General features: G+C 38.6%; 1 protein-coding gene across 1 annotated transcript in view; it reads left to right on the plus strand.

Moving 5' to 3' along the window:
- Nucleotides 1-373: 373 nt before the first annotated feature.
- The window catches only part of Dst (dystonin), a 441,140-nt gene continuing 427,749 nt past the window's right edge, over nt 374-13,764 (plus strand). The window contains exons 1-2 of the mRNA XM_071613304.1: nt 374-554; nt 1,133-1,167. Of these exons, the coding sequence (XP_071469405.1) occupies nt 374-554; nt 1,133-1,167 (216 nt within the window). The remainder of the gene's footprint in view (nt 555-1,132; nt 1,168-13,764) is intronic.

The raw sequence follows: 13,764 nt of genomic DNA on the forward strand, positions 1-13,764 counted from the left end.
GCATCCGCGGTGGCGGCGCTGCTCCTCCCAGCTCCCCGCGTCCCCGGCGGGGCTGCGCCCGGGGGCTGCGCACGGACTGGGACGGGGGCGGGGGCGCCTGGGGAGGGAGGGGAAAAGCTCCACGCCGCCAAGTCGCTGCCTCGTCGTCGTCTGCTGAGTCATGCCAAGCACTCCCCGCAGTTCTGGATCACTCGCGTAGCGCGGCTGGCGCGGGGTGCGCAGCCATTGGGCTGGGCGCGGGGCCGCGAGCGCCGGGCATGACGCGCTGAGCCGCGCTCGCCCGTGCCCGCCGCCCCGGCGTGCGCCCCGCGCGGGTGCCTGTGCCGCCGCCCTCCAGCCCCGCCGCTGAGTCGCCCCCCGCCTCGCCCGCATCATGATCGCCGCCGCTTTCCTCGTCTTGCTGAGACCCTACAGCATCCAATGTGCCCTCTTCCTCTTGTTGCTTCTGCTGGGCACCATCGCCACCATCGTTTTCTTCTGCTGCTGGCACCGCAAGCTCCAGAAAGGGAGGCATCCGATGAAATCGGTCTTTTCGGGTCGTTCAAGAAGCCGAGGTAAGACACGCTGCGACGGGTTTCTTTGGGCTAAAAGGAAGAATTTAAGCCTATTTGACAAATGAAGCGCGACTTCCTCCCTCCTTCGCCGCTCCTACCCCCATCATTACCCACTCCCCAAGCTGACATTTATCTATTTAATGCCCCTTGCCCCTTTTGCCCTCACCTCCACCCTCCACTCCTCCAGATTTTGATAACCACCAAGATACAGAGAGCAGGCAGGGGAGGAACGGACTCAAAGTCTGAGTTTGCTGAAGCCCTGAGGATATTTCCAGTGAGGTCCGGGGCAGTCTGGCCTTTACCGATCATTTTCCTGAGCTTAGGGAGTAAAAAAGTAAGGCATGGAGATTTCGGGGCTCCCCGACTGCCCCAAAACTTTTCCGGAAACTTCTTGTGGAGAAATCCCTTAGAGACAGATGGCCCAGTACCCCCGGCTTCCCTATCCCAATGCACCCACCGAATTCGAGGTGTCTGCAATGTGCTTTTCTGAATCTGGTCTCACAGGTAAGTCATTAGTAACTCGGCAGTTGAAGAACAAGGAGTTAAATGAAGTCTCATTTTTCTTTTTTTTTTCCCAGATGCGGTTCTGAGATCTCACCACTTTCGTTCTGAGGTAATTTATTTAGCGCGCACGCTCAAGGTCAGAAGAAGTTCTCTTTCCTGAGTACCAATATTAATCATATGCGTGTTAAGAAGGACATTGATGGCGAGCATGCTGCCCCCAAGCTCAAAGTGATATGTTTCTTTTTAAGTGATTCCACATTAGTGCCAGTGAACGTTTTAACAGATTTTTGTGTGGTGGAGTTACTGTAGAAGAGGAGGAAAGGCAGCCCCTAAGCTACCGGAGGGATATCAGCTTAGTTTACAACCTAATTTGAGGTGAAAGCATTTTGGGGGTGCTGTCCTATATCTGTAGTTGTGCAGTAGGATAAACGACAGAGAAAAGCTTTTAGGAGGTTAGTGCAGAATTTGTTTCATGTGCATTTCATTTTGCATTTTCAGGGTTGCATGCTTATTCTTTCATAAAGCTATCTGTGAGGATTTTTGCAAAATAACAGTGGTGGTGATGGAGATTTCCTTGATGATGTGTGCTTACATGCTTATACTAGCTGCATCAAAAGAGGACCATTCCTCTAGAGCAGATGACCCAGACACTGTGATTAGGTTAGACTGCAGTAGGGCCAGCTTCCCTGGGGATAGAAGAAAACAAAAATCAAGAGCTTTCTCTTATCCAGCATTTCTTTAGGAGTTTCCAGGCCGCCTCCCACTTAGTGTAAAATAATTTTTTTTTTTCTGTTTCTGGCAAAGTTCCACATAGCCAGACTTGGAGGTTGCTATGTGATGCAGTTTACTCATCTTAGCAAAGCCTCTGTAGTCACACACCCTCCATTTACTTGCCATTTACCTGAAGTTATTTCACATTTCAATTTGCTAATCAGATATATTATTGGATTCTGCTTGCTTAAAGGCTTCAACTGCATTAGTATAACATTAGTATAATCTTGTACGGTAATTCTATTGCGTATAGCCCTAAAGGTGAGAATTCTGTGCCCAATGTAGGATTCTTTTTAAAAAAATATATTTCTTTAAATTGTTGATGGACTTTTATTTTCACTTATTTGTATGTGGTGCTGAGAATCAAACCCAATGCCTCACGCATGCTAGGCAAGCGCGCCACCGCTGAGCCACAACCCCAACCCCTCCCAATGTAGGATTCTTGAGAGAGTAAGTTGACTTGTCAGAGAATCAGAGGTTCTTTTCCTGGCTTTGCACTAATCAGCTGTGTGGTGCTGGAAAAATTTCTTTGAATTCAGTTTTCCCATCTGTAAAACGGAGGGCCACTAGTACTTTGCAGTGTTGTGTGTGGGGAGATTATAAGAAATTATGTTAAAAAAAACAACACATGTCCATTTAGTTTATAGTAAGGGATTCAGCACTTGGTAGCCATCATTATGTTTTGTATATGTTTGTAAAATTTTCAAGCATTTTCAGATTTATGCAGTACAACATAAACCACGTTTGTTGTTAAGCAACTGCTTTTGAATATCTGATTAATTCAACAGAACAACTCAGATGTGGCAAAAAAAGTAAATAGTGGTCAGGATGCAAATATCAGAATGTAGAGTTTTGACTAGGAAAAGTCAACACCAGATCCATGCATATAAATGAAAGAAACAGAGTAATGTTCCTGTTATGGATTATTACACTGAGGCTATTATTACTAAGGCTAGTGTCCTCAGCCAGTTCAACTAAAGTACAAACAGGAAACATGAAATCAAACTATATCTTATTTATTTTTTCTCAGTTAAAAGTTTGTTCTGAGCTTGTAATTGATTAGGAAAGTTGGGGTCAGTGGTTTAATGTCTAGTTACTTAACTCATTAATAAATGTTTAATTCCTTAACTTATTTCACCAGATTCCTATATTTTAAGATTCTTGTGTGCATCTGATTTTTGTCTCATCTTTTAGCCTGTAAGCTCCTTGAGGGCAGGGACCATGTCTCTTGTTTAGAGCAGCATTCCCAGTGCCTGGCCCAGTGCCTTGTATATAGTGGGTTCTTAAGAAATATTTATCCAATGAATAGAGTAATCTCTTGATGGGTACTAGTTCCTGAAAACAGAAATCAAAGAGTTTTACAGAAAAGAAAAATGCATATTCTCAGAATTCAACATTTGCTGAATTTTTGCTCTTATTTGATCCTTCCAAAAAATTTTCAATTTTTTGAAAATTGCCCTGGAGTTTGTACTAAAATGTAAGTCACTAATTATAATAAAATGGATTTAGCTGGAAAGGGTTTTTTTTTTTTTTTTTTTTTCTTTTGGTACCGTGGATTGATCTCAGACACTCAACCACTGAGCCACATCCCCAGTCCTGTTTTGTATTTCATTTAGATACAGGGTCTCATGAGTTGCTTAGCGCCTCACTTTTGCTGAGGTGCTCTCATTTCGGATCCTCCTGCCTCAGCCTGGCAAGCTGCTGGGTTTATAGGCGTGTGCCACCACGCCCAGCTTGGAAAGGTTTTTTTTCCTTTAGAAAATTAAATGCAGTGTTAGCTTAATTTATTGATGGGATACTCATCAATAAGTTTCTTTGATAAACTAGTCAATGAATGCTGTATTATAAATAAAAATTCTGAGACTGAGTTGCATAAGCATGTCATATTTCATTACTGCTCAGTGTTTATCACAAATGGAACATTTACCCTTAAGGAAAGCAGAGATTTTTTTTTCTTTTCTCTTTCTATTAAAATGCCATTTCCTATAAGATTTTTCTCCTCAAGTAATACATCTCTATTTACTTGGATTCTAGTATATTAGAAAGGTTAGACTTTGAGTAGTGCGATGAATCTTCTTCTTCTCCTTCTCCTTCTTCTTCTTTGTAGCAGCTGCTGCAAAATATTTTATTATCAGAGAGAATGTTTGGATTTTCTGACAAGTCATAATCATGTTGAACTGAGTTGTTAGTGCTTTCTGTTTCTCATTACAATCTTAGTAAGTAGATAATTCACTTTCAGCTTTTCTGTCATGGTCAAATGAGGAAAATGAGTTTAGGATCTGCTGACTCACTTTGAAACATTAAAGAGCTTTGGGAAAGCCCTTGAGCAGATCTAGAAATTCAGTGAGTGATTCGCTTCTTTGCTTGACAGAGGATATTGCTTCTGCTACTCACATGCCTAAGCAGGAATCCAAATGGACAGGGAATTTCAGTGGGTTCCTTCCCAAGTAGTCAGAGAAAAGGGGAAAAGTCATAGCATCAGGACTCAGTTTGTCTTGGGGAAGCTCCACATTAGGGAAAAAGCTACTTCTTTCATCTGAGGAGCTCCAGCTTTTTTCTGCTAAGTGTATAATAGATACGTTTCTTTAGTTCAGTTTCTTCCTCATGAAGCTAGATGTAAATAATATACATGTTTATAGAATACTTTTGATCTATAGCCATATCAACTCATTTTATTTTCACATGCTTGCAAATTGATCATTACTGACTTTTTAAAACTTTAGTAATAGCATATGAGAATGTGAAATTATTAATCTATCTAGTAAGGCCTGAACAGTATAACCCCATTTCAGAAACCAACAGATTAAAAAGGACCAGTAGAAACATGTGTCTTGTATTTGCCTATCAAAACTTGTATAGTAGTTGGCATGGAGGTGCATGCCTGTAATCCCAGTGGCTCAGGAGGCTGAGGCAGGATGATCACAAATTCAAAGACAGCCTCAGCAACTTAGCAAGGGCCTGAACAACTTAGTGAGACCCTGTCTCAAAATAAAAAATAAAAAGTGCTGGGGGTGTGGCTCAGTGGTTTAGTCGTCCTGGGTTTAAAACAACAACAAAAGAAAAGAAAAGAAAACAAACAAACAAACAAAAACCCTTGAAACAGACAAAAGAAAAAACCGTGTACAGGATATTTGTGTTTGTTTAGTTCTGAACAGCTAATAAAGAGAAGTGATTTCACATTGATGTGGGATACAGTCTAGAAACCAATTGTTCATTCTCATTTCTAGAATTCTAGTATCTAAGAAGTGTACTTTCTCTGACGATTTATAATATTTTATGCTATAACTTTAAACAGTGGTAAACTATCACCCTAGATTCCTGGGGTGAAAGTGAGGCAATGACAGGCCTGATTTTAAGGAAATTTCAGAAAGTAATATGGGCAATTGAGGTACCACTAGGTTATAAGAAAGAGTGTTGGAAGTACTTCAAAGAATGAAGACAATTATAATGCCCTTTGGGAATACCCAGAGTGAATACTGGTAAATGATCTCCATTCATCAGCTCAGTAGAATAAGGGAACCCTTGTTCGATATGAGGAGGGAGAAGAGTGTGTTTTTCCTCTACCAGGATTTGGGTAAATATCTTTACTTCCTGTTTCAGGCAGAGAAACCAGTAGAATTAACTCAAGCAGTTCTTGAAGAGTCACAGAGCAAGATAAGGACTAAAACAAGAGGGCCTGTCTATATTTTGTCTGTTTTGTGGTGCTTAACTGTATAATTCATAGCCCATAGAGAAATATACTCTAAATTCTCAATAAAAGAAATTAAGTTGAGTGAGTTTTTGGTGGATCTTTCTTATAAAACTGAATAGGCAAATTCATTAGTTTTTCCCAGTTATTATCCAAGGTGTCCTGGATGGTTCACCCAAGTCCTTTTGGCCTCATCATATTCTCAGAGTGTCCCTGTTCCAAACCATACTCAGAAAAATGGTCACATTTCAGAGTTTCTCATTAAATTTGCATTTTTCTGTAAGAATTTCCTGATTTGAATGTATATATAATACCAAAGCATCACATGGTACCCCACAAATATGTACAATTTTTGTTGTAAAAACAAAAGCACCAGCATAAAGCAGCAGTTCAAATACAAGTTTAAATTTTTGAAAAATGTGACCAAAAAATCACACAATGTGGTGGGTTTATTTGCAAACATACTTTATTATTGAATTGTTCTTTTTAAAAATATTTATTTTTAGTTGTAGTTGAACACAATACCTTTTATTTGTTTATTTTTATGTGGTGCTGAGAATTGAACCCAGGGCCTCTCATGCACTAGGCGAGTGCTCTACCACTGAGCTACAACCCCAGCCCCTTGAACTATCCTTTATGATTATCTTTATAAATAATATCTTTATAAATAATAATATAAATCAATTCTAGGTCTAGATTGATTTATACTAATCAAGTCAGTCATAAGTAGTAACTGCACACTATAGTATGGCATTCATTTAGTGTACCCCAATTGTTTTCAAAATAAATACATTAATTTTTTCTTTAGGAACACCTGTATTAGACCCTAGGGCTAACAAAGGATTGAGTTATACTCCGTGCCCTTAGTGGCGATTACTGCTAGGTCATTCCCAATATCAGTATTGAAATTTTAGTTACTGGTTTCTTCTGTTACGGTAACTGAACTGCTGTGCTGTTTCCAACTGTGAGTCATAGATGTGATGAGAGCATCAGAAGCTGGGTGTGCAAGTGTGCAGCCAATACATATGTAAGAAAAAGAAATTCACCCTACTCCTAGAGCTTATTACACCAGATTCAGCACTACTGGATAATTAACCCTTACTTTGTAAGGTGGCAAAACAGAATTGCTGAAAGCTGAAAGCAAAAAAGAAAAAATGAAAAAGAATTTTCCCCACCCCCACCAACCTTTTTCAGGCTCTCATCTGAGCCAGTTCAATGTGAAATAAAAGCTTTTTTCAGAGAAGTTTGAGTCTTTGTCTAATCTTAATGCTCAAGAATGATTCTCTTGATGAGATCTGGATTGCAAAATAGAAGCCAAATTATAACAACTACTGGTATCATGAAAGGTATTTAAGTATAGGAGTTCAAAATTCTGGTTCTGTGTTCTAGCTCTGTTCCTATCAACCCTGGTCAAGTCTTTCTTAGAGTTTCTGAGACTTAGACTTTGTGTTCTCACTGGTAAGGTAAGGATCTCTGAAGCCCTTTCAGGACTGTTTCTACTGTGTTTAAAGCATCATACTGAAAAGGCATCATATAAAGCATGGTTCCTCCCCTCCAGATGCTTATAGTAGGTAAAGAAAAAAATGCATGCATAATTAGCATAAACACCAAGTAACAAATTATGTATAGAAAAGGAAGGGTTGGAATAGTTCTGGTGAAATGATTGCATCTAGCTGGGGTGATCAGAGAAGTCTTCTGAGAGGCAGTGGTATTTGACCTGAAGCCTTAAGGTGAGCTACCTTAAGAGCTACCTTAATTACCTGGGTAGATTGAGCAGGAACTAGAGCAAACTCCAAGACTGGCAGAATGGCATGAGAACAAAGATTTGGAAAGCACATGCCTGTTTTCAGATCTCAGTGTGCAAACAATATGTTAGAAGACAGGAGTCTTGAGATTGCATGAAGGAATGTAGAGCTGGAAATAAGTATGTGCCAGCTACAAGAAAAATAATTTTTGTATATTGTTTTACAGTTGGCAAAAAGCTTTGATATATCATTATTTTATTTGAGCATCTTAGGATGGTGCCTACCATGAGCCTTTTTAAGAGAAGTGAAAATCACCTTTTGACTTCTTTTCTAACTACTATAAAAAAACAGCCTGAACACTCTTTTTTTGTTCTCAGGGAGAATGAAAAGTAGTGACCCATGCTTTGGAGAATCTGAAAAAATGAACAGTTTGGTGCCTTTCTGGTCACTCTGAAGTTCAGCTTTTGATACCATGTGGTTGAGGTTCCAGGATCAGGCATTGTTGGGTTGTATTCTGACTTCAGACACCGTTTGTTGAGGAGTTTGTGACAGCTTTCTAATGTGTTTAGTGTGGTTAGCACCGAGTATAATACGTTTGTAAGTAGTTCATTATATATAGGAATATTTTTTAAGCTTCATTTAATTAAAATTTTTATTATGTGCATTTTAATTATACATAAGAGTGGAATTCATCATAATATGTTTGTTCCTGCACATAGACTAATTTGGTCATTTTTATTCCCAGTACCTCCCCTTCCTCTCTCCCCTTGATCTCCTGTGGGCTACTCTACTGGTTTCCTTTAGAAGACCATTATTATTGGCTATGAAATAGATTACTCTTTTTTAAAAGTATCTGAAATGTGTAGATCAACTTTTCAACTTCTTCCTTAAAAATTCCTCTCCCATGAGAATTATTTTATGTGGTGGCTCCTTCTGCTGCTCAAATCTATGCCTTCACCCTTAGCCAGTAACCTTTGTCTCCCAACTCAGAATATAAATACATCAAGGAATGGCTCAAGTTTCATGTCCCTACAAACTAATTGCCATCTTAACTTTTCGTCTCAAGCCAATGGAAAATTCATCTGATCTTCATGATATTATTGTGTGATTATGTTGGGAATTGCTTTCTTCCAGTCGCTTGGAGGATGTTTTAAGAAGGAGGTCTCTTTCTTCCTTATTGTCAATTGTCCTTTTTCTGCTGGCTTCTTTTCCTTATATATAAATATCATATGTGCTTCCTATTGAAAATAACAACACAAAACCTCCCTCTCCAAAAAAGTTGTCTGATAAAGGCCCTTCATTTGTTACATCCTACTCCTCACCTCTGATTTACTCTTCAATAACATTATCTGGCTTCTGCTGCTGCTACTTAAAATCACTCACACTTAGCTCACCAGTGATTTCTAAATTGCTAAGTCAAATGTTTCAATCTTTGGTTTAATTGATATACTACTACTAGTATTTGATGCTGTTGGCTACTGACGACTTCTTTTTTTTTTTTTTTGGCTCTGGGGATTGAACCCAGTGGTGGTGGTGGTGGTGGGGGCTCTACCACTGAGCTACATCCTTAGCTCTTTTTATTTATTCTTTTATTTTGAGACAGCATCTTCCTAAGCTGCCCAGTCTGACCTTGAACTTGCAATTTGCGATCCTCCTGCTTTAGCCCCCAAAGTTACTGGCATTCCTTTTTGGAAAAACTTTCCTGGTTTTTAGACAATACCCTTTTAATCCCTGCTTCTGTCCTTTCCTGGCCCTGTCTCCTTCTGTTCCTGCATTGGATACTCCTGGTTTGAGCTTACTTTTTTTTTTTTTCTTTCTTTTTTTGATTTTAGGGATTGAACTCAGGGGTGCTCTACTACTGAGCTAAAGCCCCAACCCCTTTTTATTTTTAGACAGTCTTCCAAGTTTTTTAGGACCTTGCTAAATCACCCAGGCTGGATTGGAACTTGAGATCGTCCTGCCTCAGCCTCCCAAATAGCGAGAATTATAGGCATACATCACTGCGCCTAGCAAGGGTTTACTTTTTTCTTTTTAAAGCAGCTTTATTGGGATATAATTTACTTATCATACAGGTCATCCATTTAAAGTGTATAATTAAGTGGTTTTATCAGTCTTTATAACAAGGTTGTGCAATCATCACTGCAGTTTAAGTTTTGCTTTTCATCACTCCAAAAATAAGCCCCACGCCTGTAGCAGTTATCTCCTCACCTCTAATCTCTTCCTTCCTTCACCCTTCATTTTTAGGTAACTATTAATCTTTCTATCTTAGATTTGCTGGTCCTCATTTTTGCCTATCCAGATTTTACTTCTGGGATCTCACCATAATGCTCTTTAGTTTATCCCCATGTAATGGTTACTCTAAAATAAATAAAGATATTGTGTCCACCTAGAACTAAAAAATATTTTTAAAAAATTAGCATCTCAAATTGAGACCTCACTCTTGACCTCTAGATTTGAAGTCAACTGTTTTTTTCCTTATTTCACATGAGCATCTCAAACTGAATTTGTCCCAAACAAAATTTATCAGTCTTATACCATATCTGCCTCTATTTTGGAAACTGACACTACCCTTAAATCTGTACTGGCCACTCCACCATTGCTCAAACTAGAAATCTAGAAGGTATATGAGACTGCTCTCTTACCCATGCTGGCCTGTCTTCTCTTTTAAATATCTCTGGACTCAGCCTTCCTTACTATCTACACCGGAGATGCATTAGCTCAAGCCCTTTAATAAACCTCTGCACAAGTCTCTGAATCTTCTCTATGATCCGTCCACTCTAGTTTAATAAGGATCATTCTAAAGTACAAATTAATTCTTAAAACTCTTACCAGTTGTGGAGACATTTAGATTCAAATAATAGAAAACTAAATTTAAAATGGGTTATTAATAAACAAGGATCTATATTTTTGCACATCAAGAAGTTTAAAGTTGGCTGCAGACTTCACTTGAGTTCTGCCATCTCATTGCTGGCACATTGGGGACAGTCTTGGTTGTTCCCTTAAAGTTGCAAGGTGTCTGGCACATTTCTAGACATCATACCCAAATTTGAGGCAGGAAAGAGGGTAGAGATAGCCAGGAATATAAATCAGGAGACCTGAAGCTTTGCCAGATGCTTTTTTTGGGGGTGGGGGTGGGCACTGGAGATTGAGCCTGGGGTTGCTCTATCACTGAGCTATGTCCCAGCCCTTTCTTATTTTTTATTTTGAGACCTGTTCTCACTAAGTTGCTGAGTCTCATTAAGTTGCTGAGGCTGGCCTCAAACTTGTGATCCTCCTGCCTCAGCCTCCTGAGTCACTTGGATTATAGGTATGCTCCACTGTGCCAGAGGTTTTTCATTTAGATTTCTGCTTACTCTTCTGGCAGAACTACAAGGCACCTCTTATTGCAAAGGATGCTGTTTATGTGAGCTTTTATCATCCTAAGATCTGCAGTAGAGGTAGGCAAGGAAGAGAGGGTTGGGTAAGCCATATTGCCACCCTGCTGAAGATCCTTTAGTAGCTACCATTCCTTCAAGGTAACAGATTTCATTCATCGTAATATAGCATTGGAGAGATCACTATAGTGATGTCTCTGTGCTAGGTCTAGTCTACCGTTTGTCCACATTTCTTGTAATTCTCCAGGTGGACCATGACCTTTTAGGAATATTGTTTTTGTCCATGTTATTTCAAATTGAGAAAACCTTTTTTTCTAATCTTTTTCCACCTACCTCTAACAGAATTAAAAAAAAAAAATACTCAAGTACCAAAGACTAATTCTTGCTCTTTTTTCGAAAACTAGTCATAGTCAACTCCTTGACTATGAGGAAACTTTCTTGGCTCTCTCCATATTAATAATAATTGAGTTTCTTTGTCTCCCTCATAAGATTATGAGAGTCCCTCATAAGATTATGAGAGTCTGAATGGCCTCTTTATAGCTCAGTGTATGGCCAATAGTAAAGATCAAAAGTTGGCTGAATGAGGTAATATTTGAGTTTTTCTATACATCAGCTTAATTCTTCATTCTCATGGGTTTTGTCAAGTGTCCTTCTTTTCCTTAAGGGGAAAAGAGACAGTTGCTTGTCATTTTTTGTTTTACACATACTCATAGTTATGCCTTAGTTAAAATCCTTTGTTTGCTTCAAGGATACAGATTCAGGCACTTTAAAAAATAAGTTGAAAATATACCTTGACTTTTTTTTTTGATACCTTTGTTTTATTTATTTATCTTTATATGGTGCTGAGGATTGAACCCAGGGCCTCACATGTGCTAGGCAAGTGCTCTACCACTGAGCCACAACCCCAGCCCTGTGACATTCTTTTATAATGAAAGGGTTTTCGTACTTGGAGAGTTTTGAACAGAAATTTTAAAAATTTAATGTTTTCATTTCAATTTGTAATCTAAAAATCCATCCAAGTATATATTGAATTGTGTACTGATTATCTTTATAACCAGTTCACTCTATAGCCCTTACTGCCATCTGTTTCCAAAGCGTGAATTTATGTTTTGTTGATAGTCACATTGGTGCCAAGCATTAAGAGAAAAGGTCAGGGCCAAGTGGTGTGGTTGGTAATCTGTTCAAATAGTTTTGAGAAATATTGTTGCATGTTTGAATAAAGAATATCATAACTGGAAAATATGAAGGTAAATTAAAATACCATTTTTCCTCTTAATTTCTTTTATACATATAAATTGTTTAATGCACAAATATATATGTTTGATGAGTATAGTTTTGAAAATGGTGGGGAGTAAATGGATTCCTTACATGACTACAGGTTTTACATTTTATCTAAAGTGGTATATCAACTTAAGTAGAATGCAAAGTTAAGGATGCATATTTTCCCCCTCAAAGCATATAGTAGAAAATAATGCAAAGCCAGTAGATGAACCCAAATAGAATTCCAAAATGTACTGAAATAATCTGAGGAAGTCAGGAAAGAGGGAACACAGAATCAAAAACAGAGGACCCAGACTGAGGATAAATCATAAATTGTGGATGTAAATCCAACCATATCAATGACTACGTTAAATATTAATGGATTAAATACTGCAGTTAAGAGACAGAGATTATCAAAATGGATAAATAGCAAGGCCTCACTATATAGTGTTGACCTGAAATGCACTCTAAGAATAAAGACACAAATAGAGAGCCTACAGAATGGGAGCAAATTTTTGCCACACTTACATCAGATAGAGCACTAATCTCTAGGGTATATAAAGAACTCAAAAATCTTAACACCAAAATAACAAATAACCCAATCAATAATTGGGCCAAGGAACTGAACAGACACTTCTCAGAAGATTATGTACAATCACTCAACAAATATAAGAAAAAATGTTCAACATCTCTAGCAATTAGAGAAATGTAAATCAAAACTACTCCAAGATTTCATCTCACTCCAGTCAGAATGGTAGCTATTATGAAGACAAACAACAATAAGTGTTGGCAAGGGCATACTCATACATTGCTGGTGGGACTGCAAATTGGTGCAACCAATCTAGAAAGCAGTATGGAGACTCCTTGGAAAACTGGGAATGGAACTACCATTTGACCCAGCCATCCCACTCCTCAGTTTATACCCAAAGGACTTAAAAACATCATTCTACAGGAACACAGCCACATCAATGTTTATAGCAGCACAATTCACAATAGCCAAATTGTGGAACCAACCTAGATGCCCTTCAGTAGATGAATGGATAAAGAAAATGTGGTATATATACACAATAGAATAGTACTCAGCATTAAAAGAGAATAAAATCATGGCATTTGCAGGTAAATGAATGGAGTTGGACAATATAATGCTAAGTGAAGTAAGCCAATTCCCAAAACCAAATGCTGAATGTTTTCTCTGATATAAGGATGCTGATTCATAATGGGGATGGGGCGGGGAGCATGAGAGGAATAGATGAACTTTAGATAGGTCAAAGGGGTGGGAGGTGAAGGGAGGGGGCATGGGGGTAGGAAAGATGGTGGAATGAGATGGACATCATTACCCTAAGTACATGTATGAAGACACGAATGAATGGTGTGACTCTATATTGTGTACAATTGGAGATATGAAAAATTGTGCTCTATATGTATAATATGAATTTAAATGCATTCTGCTATCATACATAACAAATTAGAATAAATAAAAAAGAAAATACAAAGGAGATTAGAGAATATTTTGAACAAAATGATAATGGAAACAGTATAGAGCCAAAGCAGTGTTTAGAAGGAAACAAGTAACTTTAAGTGCTTTTATTAGAAAAGAAGAAAGATCTAAAATCAGCTAACAAAGGCTCAACATTAAGAAGCTAGGGAGGAAGGGCCAGAGATGTGGCTCAAGTGGTAGCGTGCTCGCCTGGCAGCATGCGTGCGGCCCAGGTTCGATCCTCAGCACAACATACAAACGAAGATGTTGTGTCCGCTGAGAACTAAAAAATAAATATTAAAAAAAATTCTCTCTCTCTCAAAAAAAGGAAAAAAAAAAGAAGCTAGGGAGGAAAAAGCAAAGTAAACATTAAGTAAGTAGAAAGGGGGTC

The sequence above is a fragment of the Marmota flaviventris genome, chromosome 6, assembly GCF_047511675.1.
Source record: "Marmota flaviventris isolate mMarFla1 chromosome 6, mMarFla1.hap1, whole genome shotgun sequence".
NCBI classification, from domain to species: domain Eukaryota; kingdom Metazoa; phylum Chordata; class Mammalia; order Rodentia; family Sciuridae; genus Marmota; species Marmota flaviventris.